At 42.8% G+C, this 22137-nt stretch overlaps 3 protein-coding genes across 17 annotated transcripts in view; all 3 read right to left on the bottom strand.

Annotated features, from left to right (window-relative positions):
• Positions 1-1583, bottom strand: part of LOC118308746 (filamin-B) — a 58951-nt gene extending 57368 nt beyond the window's left edge. Inside the window, exon 1 of one of the 2 annotated variants that reach the window (XM_035630036.2) lies at positions 1072-1583. In XM_035630036.2, coding sequence (XP_035485929.2) covers positions 1072-1363 — 292 coding nt within the window. In that variant the 5' untranslated portion in view covers positions 1364-1583. The remainder of the gene's footprint in view (positions 1-1071) is intronic. The other variant, XM_035630037.2, reaches the window with a different exon arrangement.
• Positions 1-22137, bottom strand: part of LOC118308749 (NACHT, LRR and PYD domains-containing protein 12-like) — a 988189-nt gene that overhangs the window by 668872 nt on the left and 297180 nt on the right. The gene's annotated exons all lie outside the window — the stretch shown is intronic.
• The window catches only part of slmapa (sarcolemma associated protein a), a 48352-nt gene continuing 29950 nt past the window's right edge, over positions 3736-22137 (bottom strand). For 3 of the 13 annotated variants that reach the window (XM_035630116.2, XM_035630114.2, XM_035630123.2), the window contains 14 exons: positions 21043-21198; positions 19387-19452; positions 17210-17269; positions 17035-17109; positions 16713-16793; positions 16235-16294; positions 15897-16022; positions 15614-15688; positions 15396-15496; positions 14134-14338; positions 13729-13846; positions 12463-12634; positions 12174-12308; positions 3736-5027 (listed from right to left, as the gene is read on the bottom strand). In XM_035630116.2, coding sequence (XP_035486009.2) covers positions 4932-5027; positions 12174-12308; positions 12463-12634; positions 13729-13846; positions 14134-14338; positions 15396-15496; positions 15614-15688; positions 15897-16022; positions 16235-16294; positions 16713-16793; positions 17035-17109; positions 17210-17269; positions 19387-19452; positions 21043-21198 — 1526 coding nt within the window. In that variant the 3' untranslated portion in view covers positions 3736-4931. Of the gene's footprint in view, positions 5028-10089; positions 10178-10298; positions 11646-12173; positions 12309-12462; positions 12635-13728; positions 13847-14133; positions 14339-15395; positions 15497-15613; positions 15689-15896; positions 16023-16234; positions 16295-16712; positions 16794-17034; positions 17110-17209; positions 17270-19386; positions 19453-21042; positions 21199-22137 lie in introns of those variants that run through there. The other 10 variants (XM_035630127.2, XM_035630126.2, XM_035630120.2 and 7 more) reach the window with 7 other exon arrangements.

Genomic DNA, 22137 nt, shown 5'->3' on the forward strand with positions numbered 1-22137 from the left:
CAACAGGCCAAAGTCCATTGAAAAATCCGTCATTTTAGTGAAAACCTGAAACATTTAAATTAATAAATCACAGTGCAAACCAAACTTTTTTGGCCGTGGATTAAGTTTTAGAGGAGATTTGATTTGATTCCAGTGACAGAATTCGTTATTGCCCCGTGATGCAACACCAAGGTGTGGTGGGGCAGCCAATAAATCACGACCCGCGTTCAAAATCCCTTTTTCCTTCTCTCTCTCTAAACAAAAGTTGGCTAAATTCAGGGACTACATATTTGCCGATTTGAAGATTCGCACGTGATGTTTGGAGAACTGTTCTTGATTGGTCATTTTTCAGTGAGTCTGACGTCACGTGGACGCGGCGACCCTTAAATAGCAACATTCTCAGGCGCAGTTCGGCGCGTGAGTTCCTGTCACACCCTCAAGCGCCGCGTGTGAACCGCGAAACAAAAGGAACAAATCTGATTCAAACGATAATTAAAGTAACATTAGTATTTTCCCTCAACACACAAGAACATTTTAAATCTCACGCTTTTCCAAAAAAAAAAAAAAAAGTGTAATGTTAAAAGTACAAACTGAACTTTGCTCTCAAATAAAGAGAGAAAAAAAACAAAAAGTCTATCGTTTTTTTTAAAGCCACATAATCTATTATTCACTCTGACACAACATGACACTAAATGATATTAAATATCAACTTCATAAGAGTGTTTTTCCTGCTGGTTCCCTGGATCTCGCCTCACCTGCCGGAGCCAGGTGTGCGGCGGCAGCGGCGCCACTGACTTACAGAAACCAAGATTTAAGAATAAATGTTTGTAGTTTTCTCCATCACGTTTATGCCGAATTGAAGAGTGCTTCCGGCCGATTAATGCGACATCATTTATAATAGTGCACGATGAATTTATCAGTGCGGAAAAACCAATTGGACTGTAAAATGCTCATTTTTTAAACGCAGTCCGTCACTTTGGGAGAGAAAAGAAGAAAACAAAGTTCTGGGGCTACAACTCCTGTCACTCATCACTCGTGTCTCCAGCCCACATGAGCAGGGTCGTGTTCAACTGGTCGGACGGAGCCACTCACCGATGGACACCAGCCTGATGTTCTCCTTGTCCAGGAACTCCAGCGCCACGGACACGTTCTCCAGCTTCATCTGCCTGAAGTTGGGCCTCGGGTGGAACTTCCTGCACATGGGCTTGTGGCTCAGCACCTCCAGCAGCGCGATGAGCCGCAGCCCGTCGCCCAGGTCCAGCTGCAGGTCCGCGATGCGCTTGCTCACGCACTTGAGGTGCTCGTTGATCCAGCGCGTGAACGTGTTCTGCTGGATCTTCTTCCACGGCGCGTCCTCCGCCAGGTCCCGGTCCGTCACCGGCATCGTGTCACTGGGCTCGGGGCTCGATCTGTTCTGGGGTGGGGGGGGGGTCTCCTCGGAGCGGGCTGCGCGAGAGATGTGAGCCGTTTCTTTTTGTCCTGAACCGCAACTGGGACGGGACGGGACTGGCTGCTGCGTTCAGGTGTCGCTCTGAAAAGCTCGGACTGTTCGCGGCTCCGCCTCCTCCGACTCCTCCTCCGACTCCGCCTCCTCCTCCGACTCCGCCTCCTCTTCTTCTTCTTCCCTCGGAGAGGCTTTGACGATGGTCGGCGAGGCGTCACCGGCGGTCTTAGCGCCCCCCGGTGGAACAGAATGTGATGACACGAGAGAAGTTTATAAAAAATGTAAAAAAAATAAATAAAAAAGAGGAGGAAAAACATTGGGGTAAAGAAAAATTGGTCTGATTGAAGACAAAGGAAGACGAAGAGAAGGAAGGAAGGAGACGAGGGAGGAGACAAAGAGGAAAAAAGACGAGGACGGACACGACGAAGGAGACGAAGAGAAGAAAGAAGACGAAGAGAAGGAAGAAGAAAAGGACGAAGAGAAGAAAGAGGAAGAGGACGAAGAGAAGAAAGAAGACAAGGAGAAGAAAGAAGATGAGACACGGAGATGAAGAGAAGAAAGAAGATGAGACACGGAGATGAAGAGAAGAAAGAAGACAAGGAATAAGACGAAGAGAAGGAAAAAGACGAGGAAGGAGATGAATAGAAGAAAGAAGACGAGGACGAAGAGAAGGAAGAAGATGAGGAAGGAGACGAGAAGGAATAAGTAAAAGGAAAAAGCTGAAATCCCTAAAGATATTTTTCTTTTTTCTACAGTTTATCACCTTGAGGAAAGTTATTCAAGGATGTTTTGACTCTTTCAGTTTTGTTAGTTTAGTCTGAAACTCAGGGTCTTGTTCTGAACTCGTCTCTTTTTTATCTGTAGCACAGAGAGGCATCACTGGCGGGTGTAGCGCCCCCCAGTGGAACAGAATGTGATGACACGAGAGAAGAAGAAAAAAACAAGAAAAAAACAAGAGGCAAAGAAAAATTGATCTGATTTTAACAATGTAAAAAAAAAACAATGTTAAAAAGTGAGTGACGCAAAAAAAGAAGCAGTAAAATCAAATGTGTTTCTTTTTCAAGCATAACAACAAAAATTTAAATGTGTCGCAGTTTTACAATTAACACTAATTTCGAAGGAACATATACTGTACATATTAACTGACATTAACAGTGTAATCGCACAATAGAATAAAAACCTGTTGGAGATTAAAGGAGCCGCTTTAAAATTGAACAATATCAATCAATCTTAGATGATGTCATACACTTTATTAGGGATCATTTGTCTTTGTCCGATTTCAAACACAAAGAGTTTCATTTTGTTTGTACAGATTCCTGATCCTGGGGGGAAAGAGTTGATCACAATTGGGAGGACATGTCAAATTATTAACTTTTGATGGGAAAAAATAGACTGAGTCTCTTTCAATGGGATTATGAGGATGTAATGTTTGAAGTGAGATAGGATTCATCATGATCTTCACGTGTAAACGTTCTGCTGTGTCGATCATGTCCAGAAAACTGTGGAACTACAAATGATGAGAAATCTGTTTTTCGAATGCCACACGTGTCTGTAAACCTTTTGTCGTTTCCGTGCCGCGTTCAGGGGCGAATGAATACGCAGGACGCCAGAGTTGGTGGGTCAGCTTTGCTACAACTTTAATCCAAACATCGCTCTGCATATTAAACACGTCATCATCGTCATAATCATCATATCCTCTACACAGATCGCTCTCATATCTCTACACAATTTTTAACAAAATAAGTCTAGTAGCACGTCATTCGATAACATTTTTTATATTTTACAATTCTCTCTGTACTGTAGTGTCTCTCTCTTTACCCATCAGGAATATTTTGTTCGTTGTCTTTTCTCTCTTCATTTTTATTTATTTATTTAAAACACCGAGACGAGACGGATACACAGATGATGACAAACACTGCTCGAGAGTCCAGTGTGTGAACTTACACACGTGCGCGCACACATACACACACACTGACGTGTTAAACTGTATGTGGAGAAGAGACAGAGACATTACAAGCACAATAAAGACATTAAGGATCATCAGTGTCCAGCTCTTCTCCACACCCAACACACACAGACCGCTGACAGTGTAATAAACTCTGTGTGTGTGTGTGTGTGTGTGTGTGTGTGTGTGTGTGTGTGTGTGTGTGTGTGTGTGTGTGTGTGTGTGTGTGTGTGTGTGTGTGTGTGTGTGTGTGTGTGTGTGTGTGTGTGTGTGTGTGTGTGTGTGTGTGTGTGGTGCTTCGTCAGAGGCACTTTGACCCCTTTTTTTTCTGTGCCGCAAACATTTTATAAAACAAAGAAAATCAATCTTGTGTTTAGAATTTTAATAATTTGGCTTCAAGTTTCAACCTCGACCACAGATAAACTCCACCCGCCCCCAAGAAACAAAAAAAACAAAAAAGAGAGAAAACCCCCGCCACGTTAGACACATTAGATCCAACATGGCCGACGTGAACCAGAACAGAGCCGGACTTTCGACGCAAACACTTTCCAGCAGCCTCGGGTTCACGAGGGAGGTGGCAACATCACAGCTCCTGCAGATTATTATATCATTAAACAGATTATTTAGCATTGATGCAGATTTATAAGTGACATTTATTTATTTGGTTTAAATCAAGACATAGTTCGTGTATGAATTTTGTCACGTTTGAAGCCAATTTCAGGAAAAAAAGAAAACCACTTCTTCTGTGAACAGATCTGCGGCTGTTCTAACGTGTAACAGTAAAAATTAAACCTGTGTTTTTTCACTGACGGTCAAAAGGAAACAAGAAAGATCTGAAAACAAAGTTGTTTGTCGAGTCTAAAGCGGACGATAAAGATATTTACAGAAATTGTTTTTCTCCCTATTTTTCCGACCAGTGTGGATTTGGAACAAGAAGGTGAAGGCGATAATCACTTCCTGCCTTTAGTCTGTCAGTTGATCGTCACACACATGCGGTCATAATCATCATATGTCGTAATATCCACTGGACTATTTAAGATGGTAAAACTAGTAACAATCCGAATATCAGGTTCAAAAAGTGGCTCAAAATCAAGAGATGTGCTGATTCACATCGTTATACACTCGCTCCTCCCAGCTGATGCCGACCTGTGAGTTTTTCAGCGGCGAGCGTGGATCACGTTCCCTCGACTGCTGGAAAGTGTTTTTGCGTTTACACACGCACACACACCTCTGGCTGGCTGTTTCCGTGTGGAAGCTCGGGCCTCGCTGGAGAACGATTAGTTACCTTAGAAATCAGCAGAGAGACGAAAATCCCCAAAAACTAAAACAGAACAAAAAGCCCCCACCACAGCGGAGAATTAAAAACAACAACAAAACTCCCGCTCGCAGAAAAAACTAAAAACAAAAAGAACCCTCTCGGAAAAAAAAAATCGGAATCTTCCGTAGAAACCACAACCTTTATATTCCCTCTACAATTATGTACAATTAGACTTTATACAAGTAAAGCAGTGATGCTCCCCTCACAGCGCTCCGAGCGCGCGCGTGTGTGTGTGTGTGTGTGTCCTAGGTGGAGCTGCTCTTGGAGAGGTTGGGGTAGAGGACGGCTGCCGTCACGGCGACCATCACTGCGATGACCGGCATCCAGGGGCTCCAGCCGCTCTGTCACAGAAACGAAGGAGGAGGAGTTAGTCCGAACGTTCGTCTACGAGTCTTTAAAAACTAGACCAAAGACTGAAACCAGGAGGGAGAGGACGGAGAGGAAGAGAAGGAAGAAGACGAGGACGGAGAGGAAGAGAAGGAAGACGAGGAAGGAAAGAAAGAGAAGAGGAAGAGGACGGAGAGGAAGAGAAGGAAGAAGACGAGGACGGAGAGGAAGAGGAGGAAGACGAGGAAGGAAAGAAAGAGAAGAGGAAGAGGACGGAGAGGAAGAGAAGGAAGCTGACGAGGACAAAGAGGGAGAGAAGGAAGAAGACGAGGACGGAGAGGAAGAGAAGGAAGACGAGGAAGGAAAGAAAGAGAAGAGGAAGAGGACGGAGAGGAAGAGAAGGAAGCTGACGAGGACAAAGAGGGAGAGAAGGAAGAAGACGAGGACGGAGAGGAAGAGAAGGAAGAAGGCGAGGATGGAGAGGAAGAGAAGGAAGACGAGGAAGGAAAGAAAGAGAAGAGGAAGAGGACGGAGAGGAAGAGAAGGAAGAAGACGAGGACAGAGAGGAAGAGAAGGAAGAAGACGAGGACGGAGAGGAAGAGAAGGAAGAAGGCGAGGATGGAGAGGAAGAGAAGAGGAAGAGGATGGAGAGGAAGAGATGGAAGAGGAAGAGGACGGAGAGGAAGAGAAGGAAGAAGACGAGGACGGAGAGGAAGAGAAGGAAGACGAGGAAGGAAAGAAAGAGAAGAGGAAGAGGACGGAGAGGAAGAGAAGGAAGAAGACCAGGACGGAGAGGAAGAGAAGGAAGAAGGCGAGGATGGAGAGGAAGAGAAGAGGAAGAGGACGGAGAGGAAGAGAAGGAAGAAGGCGAGGATGGAGAGAAAGAGAAGAGGAAGAGGACGGAGAGGAAGAGAAGGAAGAAGGCGAGGATGGAGAGGAAGAGAAGGAAGAAGACGAGGACGGAGAGGAAGAGAAGGAAGAAGGCGAGGATGGAGAGGAAGAGAAGAGGAAGAGGATGGAGAGGAAGAGAAGGAAGAGGAAGAGGACGGAGAGGAAGAGAAGGAAGAAGACGAGGACGGAGAGGAAGAGAAGGAAGACGAGGAAGGAAAGAAAGAGAAGAGGAAGAGGACGGAGAGGAAGAGAAGGAAGAAGACGAGGACGGAGAGGAAGAGAAGGAAGAAGGCGAGGATGGAGAGGAAGAGAAGAGGAAGAGGACGGAGAGGAAGAGAAGGAAGAAGACGAGGATGGAGAGAAAGAGAAGGAGGAAGAGTAAGGAGACGAAGAGATGAAAGAAGACGAGGAAGGAAAGAAAGAGAAGAGGAAGAGGAAGGAGAGGAAGAGAAGGAAGACGAGGAAGAAGAGAAGAACAGAAGAGAACAGAGGACTGCAGAAAAAAATGATAACAGAAAAGAAGTCAACAGTAAAAAGCTGAAGTTCCTAAAGATATTTTCATTTTTTCTACAGTTTATCACTTCTTTTGACTCTTTCAGTTTTGTGAGTTCAGTCTGAAACTCAGGGTCTTGTTCTGAACACGTCTCTTTTTAATCTGCAGCGCGAACAAATTCTGATTCTGCAAATGTGACTTTAACAAACTAAACTACTATTAAATCCAGAAAAGCAGTCAGACCCCTCCCCTCCCCAACTTGGGGGGGAGGGGAGGGGTCTGCTGGTAGAGTTGCCAACCGCGACCGACTGAGCGACCGACAGGGGACACTTTGTGGCGGCGCACCGCCGATTCCATTTCCGGTTTTACCGGCTGCGTCGGAAATTTCAACGTGGACGCGACGTGTTCTGGACCGTTTAGTTACAACAACCGTGTTCAACACGACGAAGAAACATGGAGACTCACACGGAGGTCGGTCCAACTCATGGAACTATATTTAACTCATTCAGAGTTGATTATACATAAATGAACACTGTGGATTAGTTCTTCTAAATATGACACACGGAAGCTTTAAGGCTTTAGAAGTAGATTGGTTTCTTTGTATTCCTTTTTTTTTTTATAATCACCAGCTATTTGAACATTAATCTAAACCTCTGCATCGTCCCGTCACGTGTAAGATACAAAGTCTGAATCTGCCTGTCGGTCCTTCAAGTTACACGGAAGATGATTCCTGAACTTTTATAATTACTTTCTCGCAATTTTGGAGACGACTGCATTGAAGCAAGTGAGTTTACAGTAGATTGTCTTTTTCCTACACATGAGGCACAAAACTAACAAGTTATGAATAAATAATATTGTCTTTTGGGACTTCAGGGGGGGGTAGAGGAAGAGGAGTAAATAAAAAAATAAAGAACAGGTACAAGCAGCAACGTAAAGAAGCCTGAAGAAGAAGATACCTGAGTAGGAAAAAAAAACAGAAACGTTACAGACCAGTTTTCATTCACAGCAAAACGACACAGAACAAACATGACGGACAGAATGAAGAATGTTTTTTAAAAGAAGTTTCAATGGCAAGAAAAAAATAATAAAGAAATAATAAAGTAAAAACTTGAGGACAGAAAAGAGTCGGTGTGGACAAAACACCACAACCTGTAACCAGGTCGAGTCAGAGAAGAAGAAACAGGAAGAAGAGAATAAAAAAGTGATTAAGCAGCAAACTGGATGCAAGAAATGGAGGGAAAGTTTAAAAAAACACCACAGAACCTGTTACGAGAGATGACAAAGATGATGCATACAATGAAATGAGAAAATAATTAAATAATAATAAGATGTGAATAAAATGAAGCAGCAACGCCCTGAAGGTGAGAGGAGACGCCGAGTGAGTGTTGCCGGGCGGAGGAGTGTGTTAGTCCGAGTCTGGCTCTTTAAAGGGATTCTCTTTTTTTAATCTTCACAATCTTCACATTGTGTTTTTGTCCAGAACAAATACAAACAGCTGATTTACTGTATTGACAGTAAACGTGTCCTGATGTGGCGAGGATTTAGCTTTTCATTTGTACCTTTGTCGAATATTGTTTAGGAGGAATTCAACAGAAGCACATTTTAATGAATATCTCTTTCCGAATTTTCATCATCCAAATAAGACCAGTGTGATGTAGAAACCACAAATGATATTGATTGACAGATATATATGTATTTTACATTGCATTACATTTCATAGTTATATTAGAATATAAAATAATATTGAGTTGTAGTTGATATGAGAGAAAATAATATGTAGGATAAATATGCTGCAATTAATTTATATCTTGTTATAAAATAAAGATTAGTGGTGATTAATATATTATCAATAATAAAATATTACTAATAATTAAGAAGGGGTGGGATAAATAAGCTATACTTCTTCCCACTCCTTTTCAAATATGTAAACTGAATGAATTAATGTTCATGGTTTTTTTTTTTGTTCATTATTTTTTTGTCTGCCTGCAATGTTACGATTATAATAATTATTTGTTTGTTTTGTTTTCTGTTTTGATTTTATTAACATATTCGAAATTAACATTTCAATCGCTCAATCAAATATGAAAGTGAATCATGCCTGAACTCTTACTCTCAATAATTTCAACAAACTTGAAACAATGAAAATCTCAGTTGAACAGTTTATCTCTCATCTCTCACACAAATATTAAGATTAATCATTTGTTTTTGTTTTTTGGGGGTGAGCGAGAGGTCCACAGAGCCTGTAAGGAAGTCTAGTGATATATCTTTAATAATTTACTAGTCAACAAATCCCATGTGTATGTAAAGTTTGATAAATGTTTTTCCTCTGAACCATAGAGCTTAGGTTGTTGTTGAAAAAATATTAAACACACATTGTGTGTGTTTGTGGATTCATCCGCTGATGAAAATAGTTCCCAGCAAATGCGCCATTTTCTTTTGTTTGAGTAATATTTATTAAAAACTGTAGTCATAGGAAACTACATCTTTTCTATGATCTCTGTTGTCCTTTCATCGTGATCTTGTGAAGCTTTTTTAAAGAATTCAGTAGTTTGGTTATGGTCTTTTCATGGAATATTTTGTTGACAGTTATTAAAATGAATTATAATTTCAGCTTTTTCAAAAAAAGTTCAACTCCTTGTTCTTTGGGAGTCTTGGTCTTTACCAAAGTTCTGTATTTGCAACTTTTTTGAGATACATCTAAACAGCTTCTTAAAAAAATTGTTGGGATGGATTTCTCCCAGAATCCTTTAGGCACTCGTCGCATGTTTCATAACAATAACAATTTTTCTGGTGACTGATGTTTGCTGTGACAGAGGGTCTGAGGCGGGCGGGGGCCCCCGTCCCTTTAAAGAGTCATGACCGTGTGTTAGCTGCAGGGAAGCAGAAGCAGTGAAGGAGTGTAACTGACAGAGTCGTGCTTTAGTGAGAGCCGCTGAAACCAGAAGACGGACCGCCGCCGCCACGGTGATGAAGATGAAGATGACGATGAAGATGATGATGCTCGGTCTTAAAAGGGGAAAGTGAAGGCGGTGGAGAGTTTGTCCTGCTGATCAGAATTCAGGGTTCACGTAACCTCAAGCTGCTTTCAGACACGAAACGTGGAAGGGAAATTGTTTTCCGGACATTTTTCCACAGAGGAAGATCGTCCCGAGTCGGACGCGTTCACAACAGCAGGTACATTTACGTAACGTTCAGGCGAGGAGGGGAAGGGCGCCCACTCGCTCGCCGTGAATCTTCCGGAGTATTTCCTGCTGTGTTCACTTTTTTACAAAGGGACTGGCAAGAGAAGTTCTGGAAAATGTCAGGAGCAACATTTGTGGACATTTTCGTTATCCACCTCCAGAAAAGGTCCGGAAAATGTCTGGCTCATGTCTGAAAGCAGCTTCCGTCTTCACCATGACGAGCTAAACTCTAAAGATGAACTCCTGTCATCTGTTTGTATCTGAAGATTATCATCATCTCAACCTTCTGCAAGAACAAAGTCCGTACATCACGTTTGGCGAGAGCAAGAATTCTTTGCCTGAGAAAAGAAACCTTTATCCTAAAGTTATTAAATTTCCAACTGACACATTCGACCCCTGAATTCACCACAGAGCAGGACAACGTCTTCACATCGGTCAGCTTTCCACGGATGGGACAAGACGACGGGACAGAGAGAGAGAGAGGCAGGCTGATGTCATGTCGGTGTGTACCTTTCTACCACAACTGGCCGAAACACCAGTAGAGCAGAGCCAGGAAAAGGCCCATGAATATGGCTTGGACAGGCTGCAATATGGATGGCTAGAGGGAGGGAGGGGACAAGAAGAAATCAGCCGGCAAATCAACCAAAAAACCAACATGGAGGATGGAGCAGCTACAGCAAGGGGGGAGGGGGGGGGGGGGGGGGGGGGGGAGAGAGAAGGGGGGTTTGTAGGGAGACAGGTTTGTATCTAGTCAGCCATTTTTTTTTTTTTTTTTTACAAAGCAACAGCCACATTCACAAAAAAAATGTAAAGGAACATCCGTCACCAGGCGACTTTCTGGTCGGTGTTTCAGCTCATTAACTTTCTGCACCAGGACATTTTGTCAGAACTGTGGACCAGCTGATCCAGACCAGCGGATCCAGACCAGCCGATCCAGACCAGCTGATCCAGACCAGCTGATCCAGACCAGCTGCCGGTCGACGGTGCCGACAGAACCGTCCACTGGCCTTTTAAAGGTCAGAGTGGAATGTCTGGAATCTGATCTGATTTTAAACAATAATGAGAAAATAATAGAAGCGTATCAAGGGATGGGTTTCGGATATGTTTTTGTTTCCTAATATATCATCCAAAATAAGAACGTGTGGCAGTTTTTTTGGACAACTTTAAAGAGAGGGAACGCTCCTTCTCAGGGGTACCGCCGGTGTTACACCATATTCTGTCCCCTGTAGCGACAATGAGCTCAGATTCAGGGAGCATTAAGTGCAAAGTGCAAAACATCAACACATTGTTTTAATTGCTATTCAACTGTGTTTGAAAGTGTTTGAAAAGATTCAAATTCAATTTGAAGTTTTCGACCTGGATTCAGATTTGATGAAATGTGATCGAACCCAATCCCGAAAAAAAAAAAAGAGCAGATATCACAAAAACGTTAGATTCAGGAACGCAAAAAAAACAAAACAGTTTTGTCTAATCTGGAGTGACGCACTGAGCCTGGTGAAGACAAATAATGGACTCGAAGGATAATTACGAGTCATTACAACCGTTGGTCTTAGTTTCATAGTTAATTTCTTTCGGTACATAAATATATATATTTATATAACATAAAAAACATCACTACGTCCGAGTGTGACAGGACAGAAGAGCAGCAACGTTAAGTCAAGTGTCCTTCCTGTGTGCGATGTCGTCGTCTTGTGACGCTACTTGTGACAAAGCTATGAAAATAAGACCAAAGTTCTAATAAACAAAAAACTATCCATTAGATAATATTTAATAAAAACAAAAAAACACGTAACAGTCCTGTGAGTCTAGATCAGGACTCTTATTCTGAAAAACTCTGGGGGAAACAACACCTGAGGAACAAGATAAACGTCTAGTGTCACATCAACAGACTGAGGAGGAGGAAGAGGAGCTGAAGACAGGAGGGAGGAAGAGGAGGAGGAGGAAGAGGAAGGAGGGTAACTGAGGAGGAGGAGGCTGCTCTGCCTCGCTGTCGTCGTCGTCGTCTTCTCAAGAGGTTATTTATCAGCACATCAATAATGTCACGTGATGTTTATTCGTTTATCAATCTGCTGAAATCACACAAATCATTTTACTCTCGTTATCTCTTCATTGTAGATTCTGTTCATAATATTTACTCATTTTGTTTCCACCTCCGCCACATTTCAAGTCTTGTGATCAGTCATGGTTTGTTAGTTTTGCAGGAATAAATTCAAACATCACAGTTTGGTGAGAGGGTTGGTTTTTCTTTTCTTTCTGTGTCTAGCATTAAGCATGTGAGCAGTGAGGAGGAGGGAGTCTATGAACGGGGTGAGTTAACGGCTACAGAGTCCGAGAGCTGCCGGAGTGTCCATGAGCATATCGGGCGCTCCCCTTCTGCATTAATCTTAAAGAAGAAAACACATTAATAAAAAAATAAAAAATAAAAAGTAGAAACTGTGGGGGGGATAATACCAAGAAAACAAAAACATCTGGATTGGAAGCTGAAGAAACTGAACATGGACAAAAAATAAAAGCTTGTGTACGTGTGTGTGTGTGTGTGTGTGTGTGTGTGTGTGTGTGTGTGTGTGTGTGTGTGTGTGTGTGTGTGCACTCACGGAGCTGGTCTTGTCCTGCAGCAGCTTCAGGCTGCTCCTGCACTGCTCCAGCTCCTGGTGGATGTTCAGCTTCTCCTGCTCCGTTCGCTCGTAGCGCTGACGGAGGTCCGACAGCTGCGACTGTGTGTCTTCATACTGCGCACGCGCATGCACACGCACACACACACGCACGCGCACACACACACACACACACACACACATCATTTCAATAAGCAGTCAGGTCATCAATATGTGTTTTCTAGAGGTGACTTTTTTTTTTTTTTAAACGTCCGGGGACGGTGTGCTGTACCTCTCTCTGCAGCGTGTGTGTGCGGGCCTGGGCCTGGTCCAGCTGGCTCTTCAGCCTGCCTGCGTCCTGCAGGTGCTGGTTCTCCAGAGAACCCAGTTTGTCCTGCAGAACCTCCTCCCTCTTCTCCAGAGACTCCAGACTGCTGCTGAGGACCTGGCTCTGCTCCCTGGTGCTGCACAAAAAACACACATCAGAACATGTCACACACATGCTTGAACAGACATATATATATATATATATATATATATATACAGTATATGTATATGTCATATGCTTATATCTACACGTGTGCTGTACAACCAAGTATAGGAGTTTTGACTTTGAATCCTGAATCATGAAACACTGCGACAGGGACCAGTTGGAACTAAATGTCCTCTGCTCTCTGTTGTCTTTTGTTTCGAGCTGCTGTGGGGACAACACTGGGACATTGTTGAGTTTGGATTCATCTTCAAACGAGATGTTGAGGAAATGATTTCTCGTTGAAGAACTTCTGAGCGAGGACGGGACAGAGAGCTGGAGCAGACGGGGGGAAAAGTGCCGTCGATCGCACCTTGCGGTTTTATTGGAGAGTCGTGAAAATTCAGCTGCAGCTCGGACAGAAATCCTGCCGAGAAACAGGTGGTGACGGAGGAAAGAGTTCAACCTGCTGACTGCTCGGATACAGTTCAGGCAGCTGTCAGTCATCTGCTGCCGCCTGAATCAGCTGGTTTCCTCTCGTCAGTCGACTCTGAATCCCTGAACCCGTCGGGATCTGAGAACCCTCTCCATCGACTCCGTCAAGAGACTTTAAGGTTACATTTGTATGTCTATTCTGCGGTATATGGGGACTTCAAGTGTTGCTATCTACCATGATATAATATTTATTCTAAAAGTTTTTTTTCATTTTAACGAAGAAAAAAGAAATAAATGTTTTTCATTGGAACTTTAAGTTTTTATTTTCATTAAAAATCTTATGTGACAATGAAACCTGGCGTTAAAAGTGTTACAAAATACTAGGACTGCAACAAACTGGTATTAATCTGCCGATTAATTGATTATCAAAATAGTTGCCGATTAATATAGAAGTTTAATTTAGTTGATTACTAATCGATTAACTGCTGCAGCTCTACAAAATACAGGATCCAACATTAAGTGACTGTACGGGGAACCAGTCTTGATATTTAAGGTTTTTTTGAAGCTGTTCCCAAAGTGAGTGAGTGAGTGAGTGAGTGAGTGAGTGTGTGTGTGTGTATGTGTGTGTGTGTGTGTGTGTGTGTGTGTGTGTACCTGCTCAGCTCAGTCTCCAGATGGCGCAGTTTGTCCGTCAGGGTTTTCCGTTCCGTCCTCAGGCCGTCACAGTCCTGCTGCAAACACACACACTGCTGCTGCAACGCAACACACTCCACTGAGAGAGAGAGAGAGAGAGAGAGAGGACAAAAAAATTACATTTCATTAGTTATATTTTTTATATATATAGTTATATTTTTAGGTATTATATTCCCCATTTCGTTCATTAATATAAAAAGATCCTTTTTTCACACACACACACACACACACACACACACACACACACACACACACACACACACACACACACACACACACACACACACACACACACACACACACACACACACACACACACACACACACACACACACACACACACACACACACACACACACGCCTCACCCTGTAGCTGGTTGGCGGTGTTCTGCTGCTGCTGCTGCAGAGCGAAGGCCTCCTGCAGTCGGCCGATCTCCTCCTCGTACTCGCTGGCCGTGTTCCTCCAGTGCTCCAGCTCGGTGCGCACGACGCCCAGGTCGGCCTGCAGGGCGGCGATCTCGCGCTCCCGCTCCGCCGTGGCCGCCTCCATGGCGTGCCGCAGGACGAGAATCTGACAGCAGAAACACACACAATGTATGAGTCGGATTTTATGAATGCGATCGTTTGGGAGTGAGGCAGAACTGAGAGGGGAGACTGGGAGAGTCAGAGCAGAGGGGGGTTGGGAAGGAAAATCAAGCAAAGTCAGAGAAGAATTACAAGGAGTCAGAAACTAGCTGGAAGGAAACGGAGGGGAGTCAGGAGGAGACAGATGGAGCCACATACGAAGAAAGAAAGAGTGAGGGTGAAGACGAATTGTCAAATTGGCTCAGGAAGTTTCCTAAACCTTGAAGTGACCCCGAAGTATTTGATCAGCAGCCATGATACTTGCTGGTCGGATTCTCTAAGTGCATAGGAAAGGAGCTTCAATGCTTCCTTTCCTGTCTCCTTTAGCGTAGGGCACACTAGACTTTCCTATGCGAAAGAAAAGGAGAGATAGACGGCCCACAATTTCATTGCGGCAACGATATTTAACGTGATGCGCCATGTACGAACGTATGATTCAATCCGAGGAAGAAGAGGATGAATACGACCCAGAAGAGACGTCATCATCTAAGTTACTGTTACATATGAATCATTTACATCTGATGTCACACGGTGGTAAAACACTGAAACATGCTCATGGAGCCGCTGAGGTTTTTGTAGTTCATCTTTGGAATGTTTCACCACGACAGACGCATCAATGACATCCGGCGTCACATGATGACGTGGTTTAGTGAAAGTGGAGTCGGATTCTCTGAGCACCGCTGTCGGCTTTCCTATGTCCAATTAGTCCTCCTTTACACCTTTCCTTGACCTCATGACGTTTTCCACTGAGGTCAAGGGATAGTCGATAAGAAGGACAATTCAACCTCACGCGAAGATAGAGGAAGTCAGGAGGAGTCACAGAGGAACGCTGGGAGGACTCGTACTGTAAAGAGACTACACAGGAGTCAGAAGAGCGTCTGTTTGAATCAGAGGGGAGCAGATAAGAATGTCGGGAGGGTCTGCGGGAAACAAAGGGGTAAGAGGGGAGGAGTCTGAACATTGAGGAGTCAGGAGGTGTGTGTGGATGTGAGGTGGAGTGGTACCTCCTCCTGGGCGCAGTACAGCTCCTCTCTGGTGCTGCAGATGGTGCTCTCCCTCTGCTCCCTCAACGCCTCCATGTCGGCCTGCAGCTTCCCGAGCTGAGCTACACACACATAAAGGCATATGATGACACGTATTGTGTGTGTGTGTGTGTGTGTGTGTGTGTGTGTGTGTGTGTGTGTGTGTGTGTGTGTGTGCGTGTGCGTGTGCGTGTACTTACTCTGCAGGTACTGGATCTGTTTGGTCGACTCCTCAGTCAGCTGAGAGTTACTCCTCCGCTCCTCCTCCAGCAGAGCTACAGACAGACACAGACACAGATGCTCATACGTGCAACTAGCTTCCCAACAAGTCATGTGACGTACAATGAGAATATCTGAGTTTAATCTCCTCACAACAATGTCGGAGACTATAACATCAAACATTCCATCAACAGAGACAAGATTTTAGGAGGCAAACATTCTCCCAGTCAGATTCTTTTATTTTTTTTTACAATGGTGAGTTACCTTGCAGCTCCTGACATCTCTGCTTTCCGGTGTTGGCTAATTCCTGGGCCTCCAGCAGCTCTCTGTGGAGATAGTGGATGACCTGCTCCGTGTCTCCAGGCTCTAGACCGGCCCGATGCAACTCAGCTGCACGCACACGCACAGGCACACACAGACACACACACAAACACACACAACGAGAGAGCAATTCATAAAAACTCATATAATGGCCATGTCGAACACTAAAAAGTGAAAAATAAACTAAAAGAGTAAAGCCCCCAGAGTAGCTGAACAGCTCCCCCTGATGGCGGAGTCAGTGCAGCACAGGAGGAGAACTACTACAGAGTTGCCATGGTTACCTTTGAGCAGAGCTACTCTGTTCAGTGGTTCATTCAGATCCTGCTCGTCCATGTTGCCGTCTGAAAAAAGAACAGAAAGACAAGATGTATGAAGCTTTAAACATCTGATCTTAAAAATAAAGCAAAAATTGGAGACAATATTTAACGTTATTTTGAAAAAATAAAAAGAAAAACAAGTATTCAGTATCAGTCTAAGATGCCTGGTCCAACAAAGGGAGTTGGAGGTTAAATATTTTTCTAGAAAATAAAGTCTAAAAGTTTAATTTAGTTCTCGGCACATTATTTTTGAAATAATTCCCTGAATAATTTATGACAGAGTAGATGCTCCACAGAACAGACACAGAATGATGAGCTTTTACAAAAATAGCAAAAAAATAGATCCCTACGTACTAATGCAACCTATATACTCAATATATTATGATTGAATTCTATTAATATTACATTTATAATATCAATATAAAGCGCGCGCTTCACTGACCTGACGTGTCGTCGCTGCTGCGATCTTTGCTTGGACTCAGCGTGTCTGACATGTCTGACTCTTTGGCATCCATCGGATTCTCTGTGGACACACAACCAAACACAAATTAACAGACAAATACACACGTGCTACACACACACTCGTGTGTGTGCCTGTATTGACTGTAGTTATTGTAGTGACTGAGGCGCAGCAGGGTTGAGGTGGTAACGTAGAAACAAAAACAAGCGGCAGCAGTTTGGAGAAGCTTGAGAAGCATTCAATGTCACTGTCCGGTGTGTGTGTGTGTGTGTGTGTGTGTGTGTGTGTGTGTGTGTGTGTCTACCTTTGAGTCGATCAGGACTGGCGAGGATGTCGTCTTCTGCCGTCTGGTTGTTCTGTAGGTGGGCGTCCAACACTTCTACAAACAAACATAAAGGTTAAATGATCATCTCATATCTGTGGGCGATGATAGAAGATAATAAATACCATATAAATACTTTGTAACTCCAAGCTCTTACCGTCAAAGTTGGCCAGTTTGTGGATGGAAGAACTAACAGTCTCCTTCAGCTGTTTGACTGCTGCAGGGAGGAGAAGAAAAAGAAATCCAGGAGGAATCAGAGAATAGAACCGGTTTAAAATGTGTTGGCAAGCACAAATTTTAGAACGTGAATCAATTCAGATCCGTCAAACTCTGCAAATGTCCAATTGGTCGACTTTACACCAACTCAGGGCATGTTACCGGGCGGATTAGAGGCCGGTTCAAATGGATGTACTGAACTAATCAATCGTTGTAGACGATGCAGATTAAAAGAATCACCAAGAGGTTAAGATGAGAAAGTTTAGCACTAAAAATACTTGCATGCTGGTCTTGTTTATTATCACATAATAAAGACGTGTTCAGGTAATACGTGTACGAGAGATCACAGCTGTTCATTGAATAAGTCACTTGTTTTCAGTACAGTCGTGTTCTAAATTATAGTTGTACCGTTGCTCTTTTGTAAATGTCTTCTCAATAAATATTTGAGATTACGTCAAAGCTTCCACATTTTAAAATGAAGTAATAATAATAATAATGATAAATTTCATTTATAAATTTAAATATAAATTTATAAATGAGTAATAAAAATGCCATCAAAAAAAAGTTAATTGGAAATTTATACCTTTTCAAATAACTTTTTAACAAAATAAAGCAAAGTTAAATCAGATGCTGCTCCACAATAAATTAAAAAATAAAAAAGCTTCAACCTTCAACGGCTTCTTGTCTGTGAAATCCTCCGTCCTGATCTAAAGCCACACACTCTGAAAGCTGTCTGAGAAATTTCTGTTCCGACTCTTAGAATGTTTTAGTCTAGTTGCGAGGTCGGTTGCCCTTTGTCCTACATTTACTGACACAGAGAGATTCTATTCATCTCCATTATGTCTCAGAGATGACGACATTATTCGATTGGGCAGTCAAGGGAAGTTTCAAGGGACGAGATACTTGAACCACTTCAGGTAAAAGTTTAAATCGTTTATCAGAGGAGCTGCTAAACAAATTCTCTACGGGGCGACCGGAGGAAAAGAAACAGACGAGAAGAAACGAGCAGGTTAGTGAACTAACCCAGTGCACAGCTACAACGGCAGCAGGCGGAGAAACAAAAGAATTGAAGATTTGCTTCACAAGAAGGAAACGTGTTATTTGAAAAGTTGAGAACCAACCAGACGTCAAGAGGAACGAACCACGACACGCGACTAAAGTCACCAAAACACCAGTAAAACCTGAGGAACCAACTTACTGGAAAAGAAATCAAGCCCCAGACGGACGTGCTGTCCACATTCTCTAAGGTTTGAAGGGTTGGTTCACTCAAAAGCACAACAACAACAACAGCAAAAAGATGACTTTGCCTTATGTGTATCAAGAAACGTCTCTGTGTCCTGGTTACTGCACAAACACAACCAGATCATGATCTGCGTGGATACGATACAACTGGAGGTAGATGAATAAATGAGTGTGCTTCATTTGATGGAGTTGATCTTTTCATACAGCAACTATCTTGAGACATAATCTGTAATGACTCAAATCAAAGATACGGGTTATACCTCACCTCTGTACTGTCTTTGCATTGTGCAGAAACTAAGTAAACTGACAAAAAGTTACCAATTTTACTTTAACTTGAAAGAAAATCATCAGGCCTGTTAAAGAATAAAAACAGTAATAGTTGTTTAACAAAAAAAGACTCAAAGAGGCTCATTAACTGTTGAATTCAGGCTTTTTTTTTTGACAGACACATTTGATTCGGACTGAGTTATAAACATTATTTAACTAACCAGCAACTTCATGGTGGTGCTAAAGGAGAAGTTCAGTACAGTGAATATCTGTACGAAATCCTGTCTCAGTCCATCCTGCACATGTCGAGACGTTAAACACGATAAGTGACCTGCTCGTGTTTCTACAGGAAGAGTCGAGGGATCATCTAAATCATGAGGCTTCATCCTCAGGGGACCATGAACATCTGCACTAAATGTCATCGTGATCCACATGATTGTCGTTGAGAAATATTTCAGCATGGAACCAAAGAGGTGAAATGAATGAATGTTGCTCGTGCAACATTCATTGTACATACCGTTAGAGCGTGTTTCTACGTAGCAGTGTACAGCAGGGATGTGTGTGTGTGTGTGTGTGCGTGCGTGTGTGCGTGTGTGCGTGCGTACTCACACGGACACTCAATCAACTGTTGGATTCTAGTCGAGTCTCCTCCGCTGTTGTTAACGTGACAGTTGTCTGATAGAAACACAGTGAAACTGACGTTACCATGGCGACTGGCAGAGTCACGTTGGGTATTTATCTCAGTTTTTTCAATCGATTCAGCTAATCGATACCAGATGACAACAAATCCTTTATTAGAAGCAGATTTGGGGGTTTGTCCATATGTTCACTTTGCTTTTTTCCAATTGGTCCAATTTTGCCGCATATGACTTTTAACACTACAGGCTCGTGTCAGATGAACTTCTTCCACCACATGAGATTATTCCACTCTCACAAAAACTTGGTCTACTTCGTCGGTACAATTTGTTGGAGCCGCTTGCTCTCAAGTTTCTGGATTTGATCGGATGAATCAAAAAACCACAGTTCTCAATCGGCACTTTGGTTCGTATAAAAGCGGGAAAATCTGTTATAAATACCCAACTCTGAGAGAAGGAACGTGATAGAAAGGGACGAAAGTCAAAAGACAGAGAAAAGGGACAGACAGGCGTGACGGAACTGTCGAGCTACAGAGAGACGGATTCACTGCAAAGATGTTCGATAAACAAGCGGACAGGGCGGAAGAATCAAAGCCAAACATGGCAGATATATTAGGTTACAGTAAACACAAGATACCACAACACTGTACAGACGGACAGGATGTGGACGGCAGCCAGACGGCGGAGGCATCAGATTCACGTCTCTTAACAAACGTTTCACTTCCGAAAAGATCATCGACGATTTGTGGAGTTACGCAGCTCGACAAGTTTAAAGTGAACTATGCAACAAACACCTGAGGAGTTTCTGCATCAGCAAATTTAAATGTCAAAGTCTGGTGAGACAGATTCGCTTCCATACACAGATACACACAACTCCACATGCTCAAAGTGGAAACTTTCAGGAAACCTGCTGCACACGAGCGGAAACAAAAAAATAAGAATTGAATCCAAAAGTCCCTTAAAAAACAGGACTCGACTCAGCCAAAGGTTGACTTCAGTTCTCTGACTACCAGTCGTCTAATGTCTACACAGGAAATGAGGTTTTTTAAATTGTGGGGGAAAAAACGACATACCCATAAAACATAAATATACCTCATCAGAACCAGAAAACAATATCTGGAGTTAAATCACTTCTGATAAGTGGCTATTTTGCGTCTGTAAATAAAAAAGGAAGAAAATGTAAAATGTCGTGTGACGTATTTCATAATAATGATCCAGGACTTTCATACAATACTGGCTGCTAATACTCACTGCGACTACTAAATACTACAAAAGTGCAAAGATTAATAGAACTTTTTTTTTTAAATTTCAAGAGAAAATAATAATCTATCTGGATTAAAAGTCAATTGACCATTTCTCATGAATGTAAAAAAAAAAATAAAATCAAAAAATATCAATATTTCAGTAAAAGAAAAACCTCTGGAATCAACTGGTTAACAAAGTCAATATAATATTTTTAAAAATAGGCAATTTTAAAAAATATATTGTCTATTCATCTAATATAATTTGAATTATTATTTATACAGTTTATAAAAAGGACGGTTTATTTCATTCTTCTACGCACTTTGCCAGAACGGTGCCGTGTATAAGTCAAACTGTTGCTGCTTATCATGATAATCAAACTAACTACCATCGACATCTTCGTCTTCACCAACTGCACCACCATCATCGGTGTCTGTATCCTCATCCTCCTCCTCGTCTTCCTCCTGGCTCTCAGGTGTGTGCCGGCTCTGTTTGTCCTCCACAGGCTCCTCTACTGGTCCGTGGGCAGTGACAATGTCCACATCTGTCGTGTGACCAGATTCAGATTTATATACCATTGTTTGTCGAGCCACAGACACATGTTCAGAACAGAGTGAGAGAGAGAATCCAAACGACGGCGTGTTTCCTTCACAGAGTGGCGACTGTGGCGAGAGGTGCGCAGTGAGACGGTCGGCCTCCATTTTATATTCAGTGTTTGTCATTCGATCACCAGCAGTCGATCAGTGACCAGAGAAAGCTCTTTTCCCTCAGACAAAGTAAAAAAAACAAAAACAAAGCAGTGGACAGTTTGGCAAACCGCAGAAAGACCCCAGATTATCCAACAAGAGCCCTGTCCAGAGTCGACAGTGTGCCACCGTGTCCCCGGGACGTCCCGTCTCTGAATCACAGACAAGCTCGAAGGTCAAAAGGTCTTTAGTGCAGCTTGGTACCTGACAGGTCGGATAGAGGCTGGTGATTTTGGGCCTAGAGGCCGTAGTTGAAAGTGCAGGTCAGTTGACATACTTTAGCTGAGAAATACTTTTACCGTCCATAAATCGGTATAAAAGAAACTGCTTAAAATCACGAATGTTTATTTTGTGAAATTTCTATGCCTGAAAATAAATGTTTTCCGATAAATTTGGGTCCAATAAAATTTGAAAATATCAATAAGCCGTTACGGTGAAATATTTTCAGCTGGATGAATGTGCGAACCTGAAGAACCTTCTCGTGCACGCACACATCTTTCACTGAAATGAATGGGATGCAGCCTGATAGCAAAGGATCCACTTCTCTTACTACATCTGTGTTACAGATCAGGTGTCCCGTCCGCATGTCCCTGAATGTGCCACCCACATAGGCAGAATAAGATTTCTAAAAATTGATTTGAACTAGAAAAAAATCTCTGCTGCTCAGCGCTCTCTCTTCAAATTTCTAGAATTTTTTCGCTGTATGAACATTATTGATTTACTCTTCCTTGTCTGTA

The sequence above is a fragment of the Scophthalmus maximus genome, chromosome 6 (genome assembly GCF_022379125.1).
Source record: "Scophthalmus maximus strain ysfricsl-2021 chromosome 6, ASM2237912v1, whole genome shotgun sequence".
In the NCBI taxonomy this organism is placed as follows: Eukaryota; Metazoa; Chordata; class Actinopteri; order Pleuronectiformes; family Scophthalmidae; genus Scophthalmus; species Scophthalmus maximus.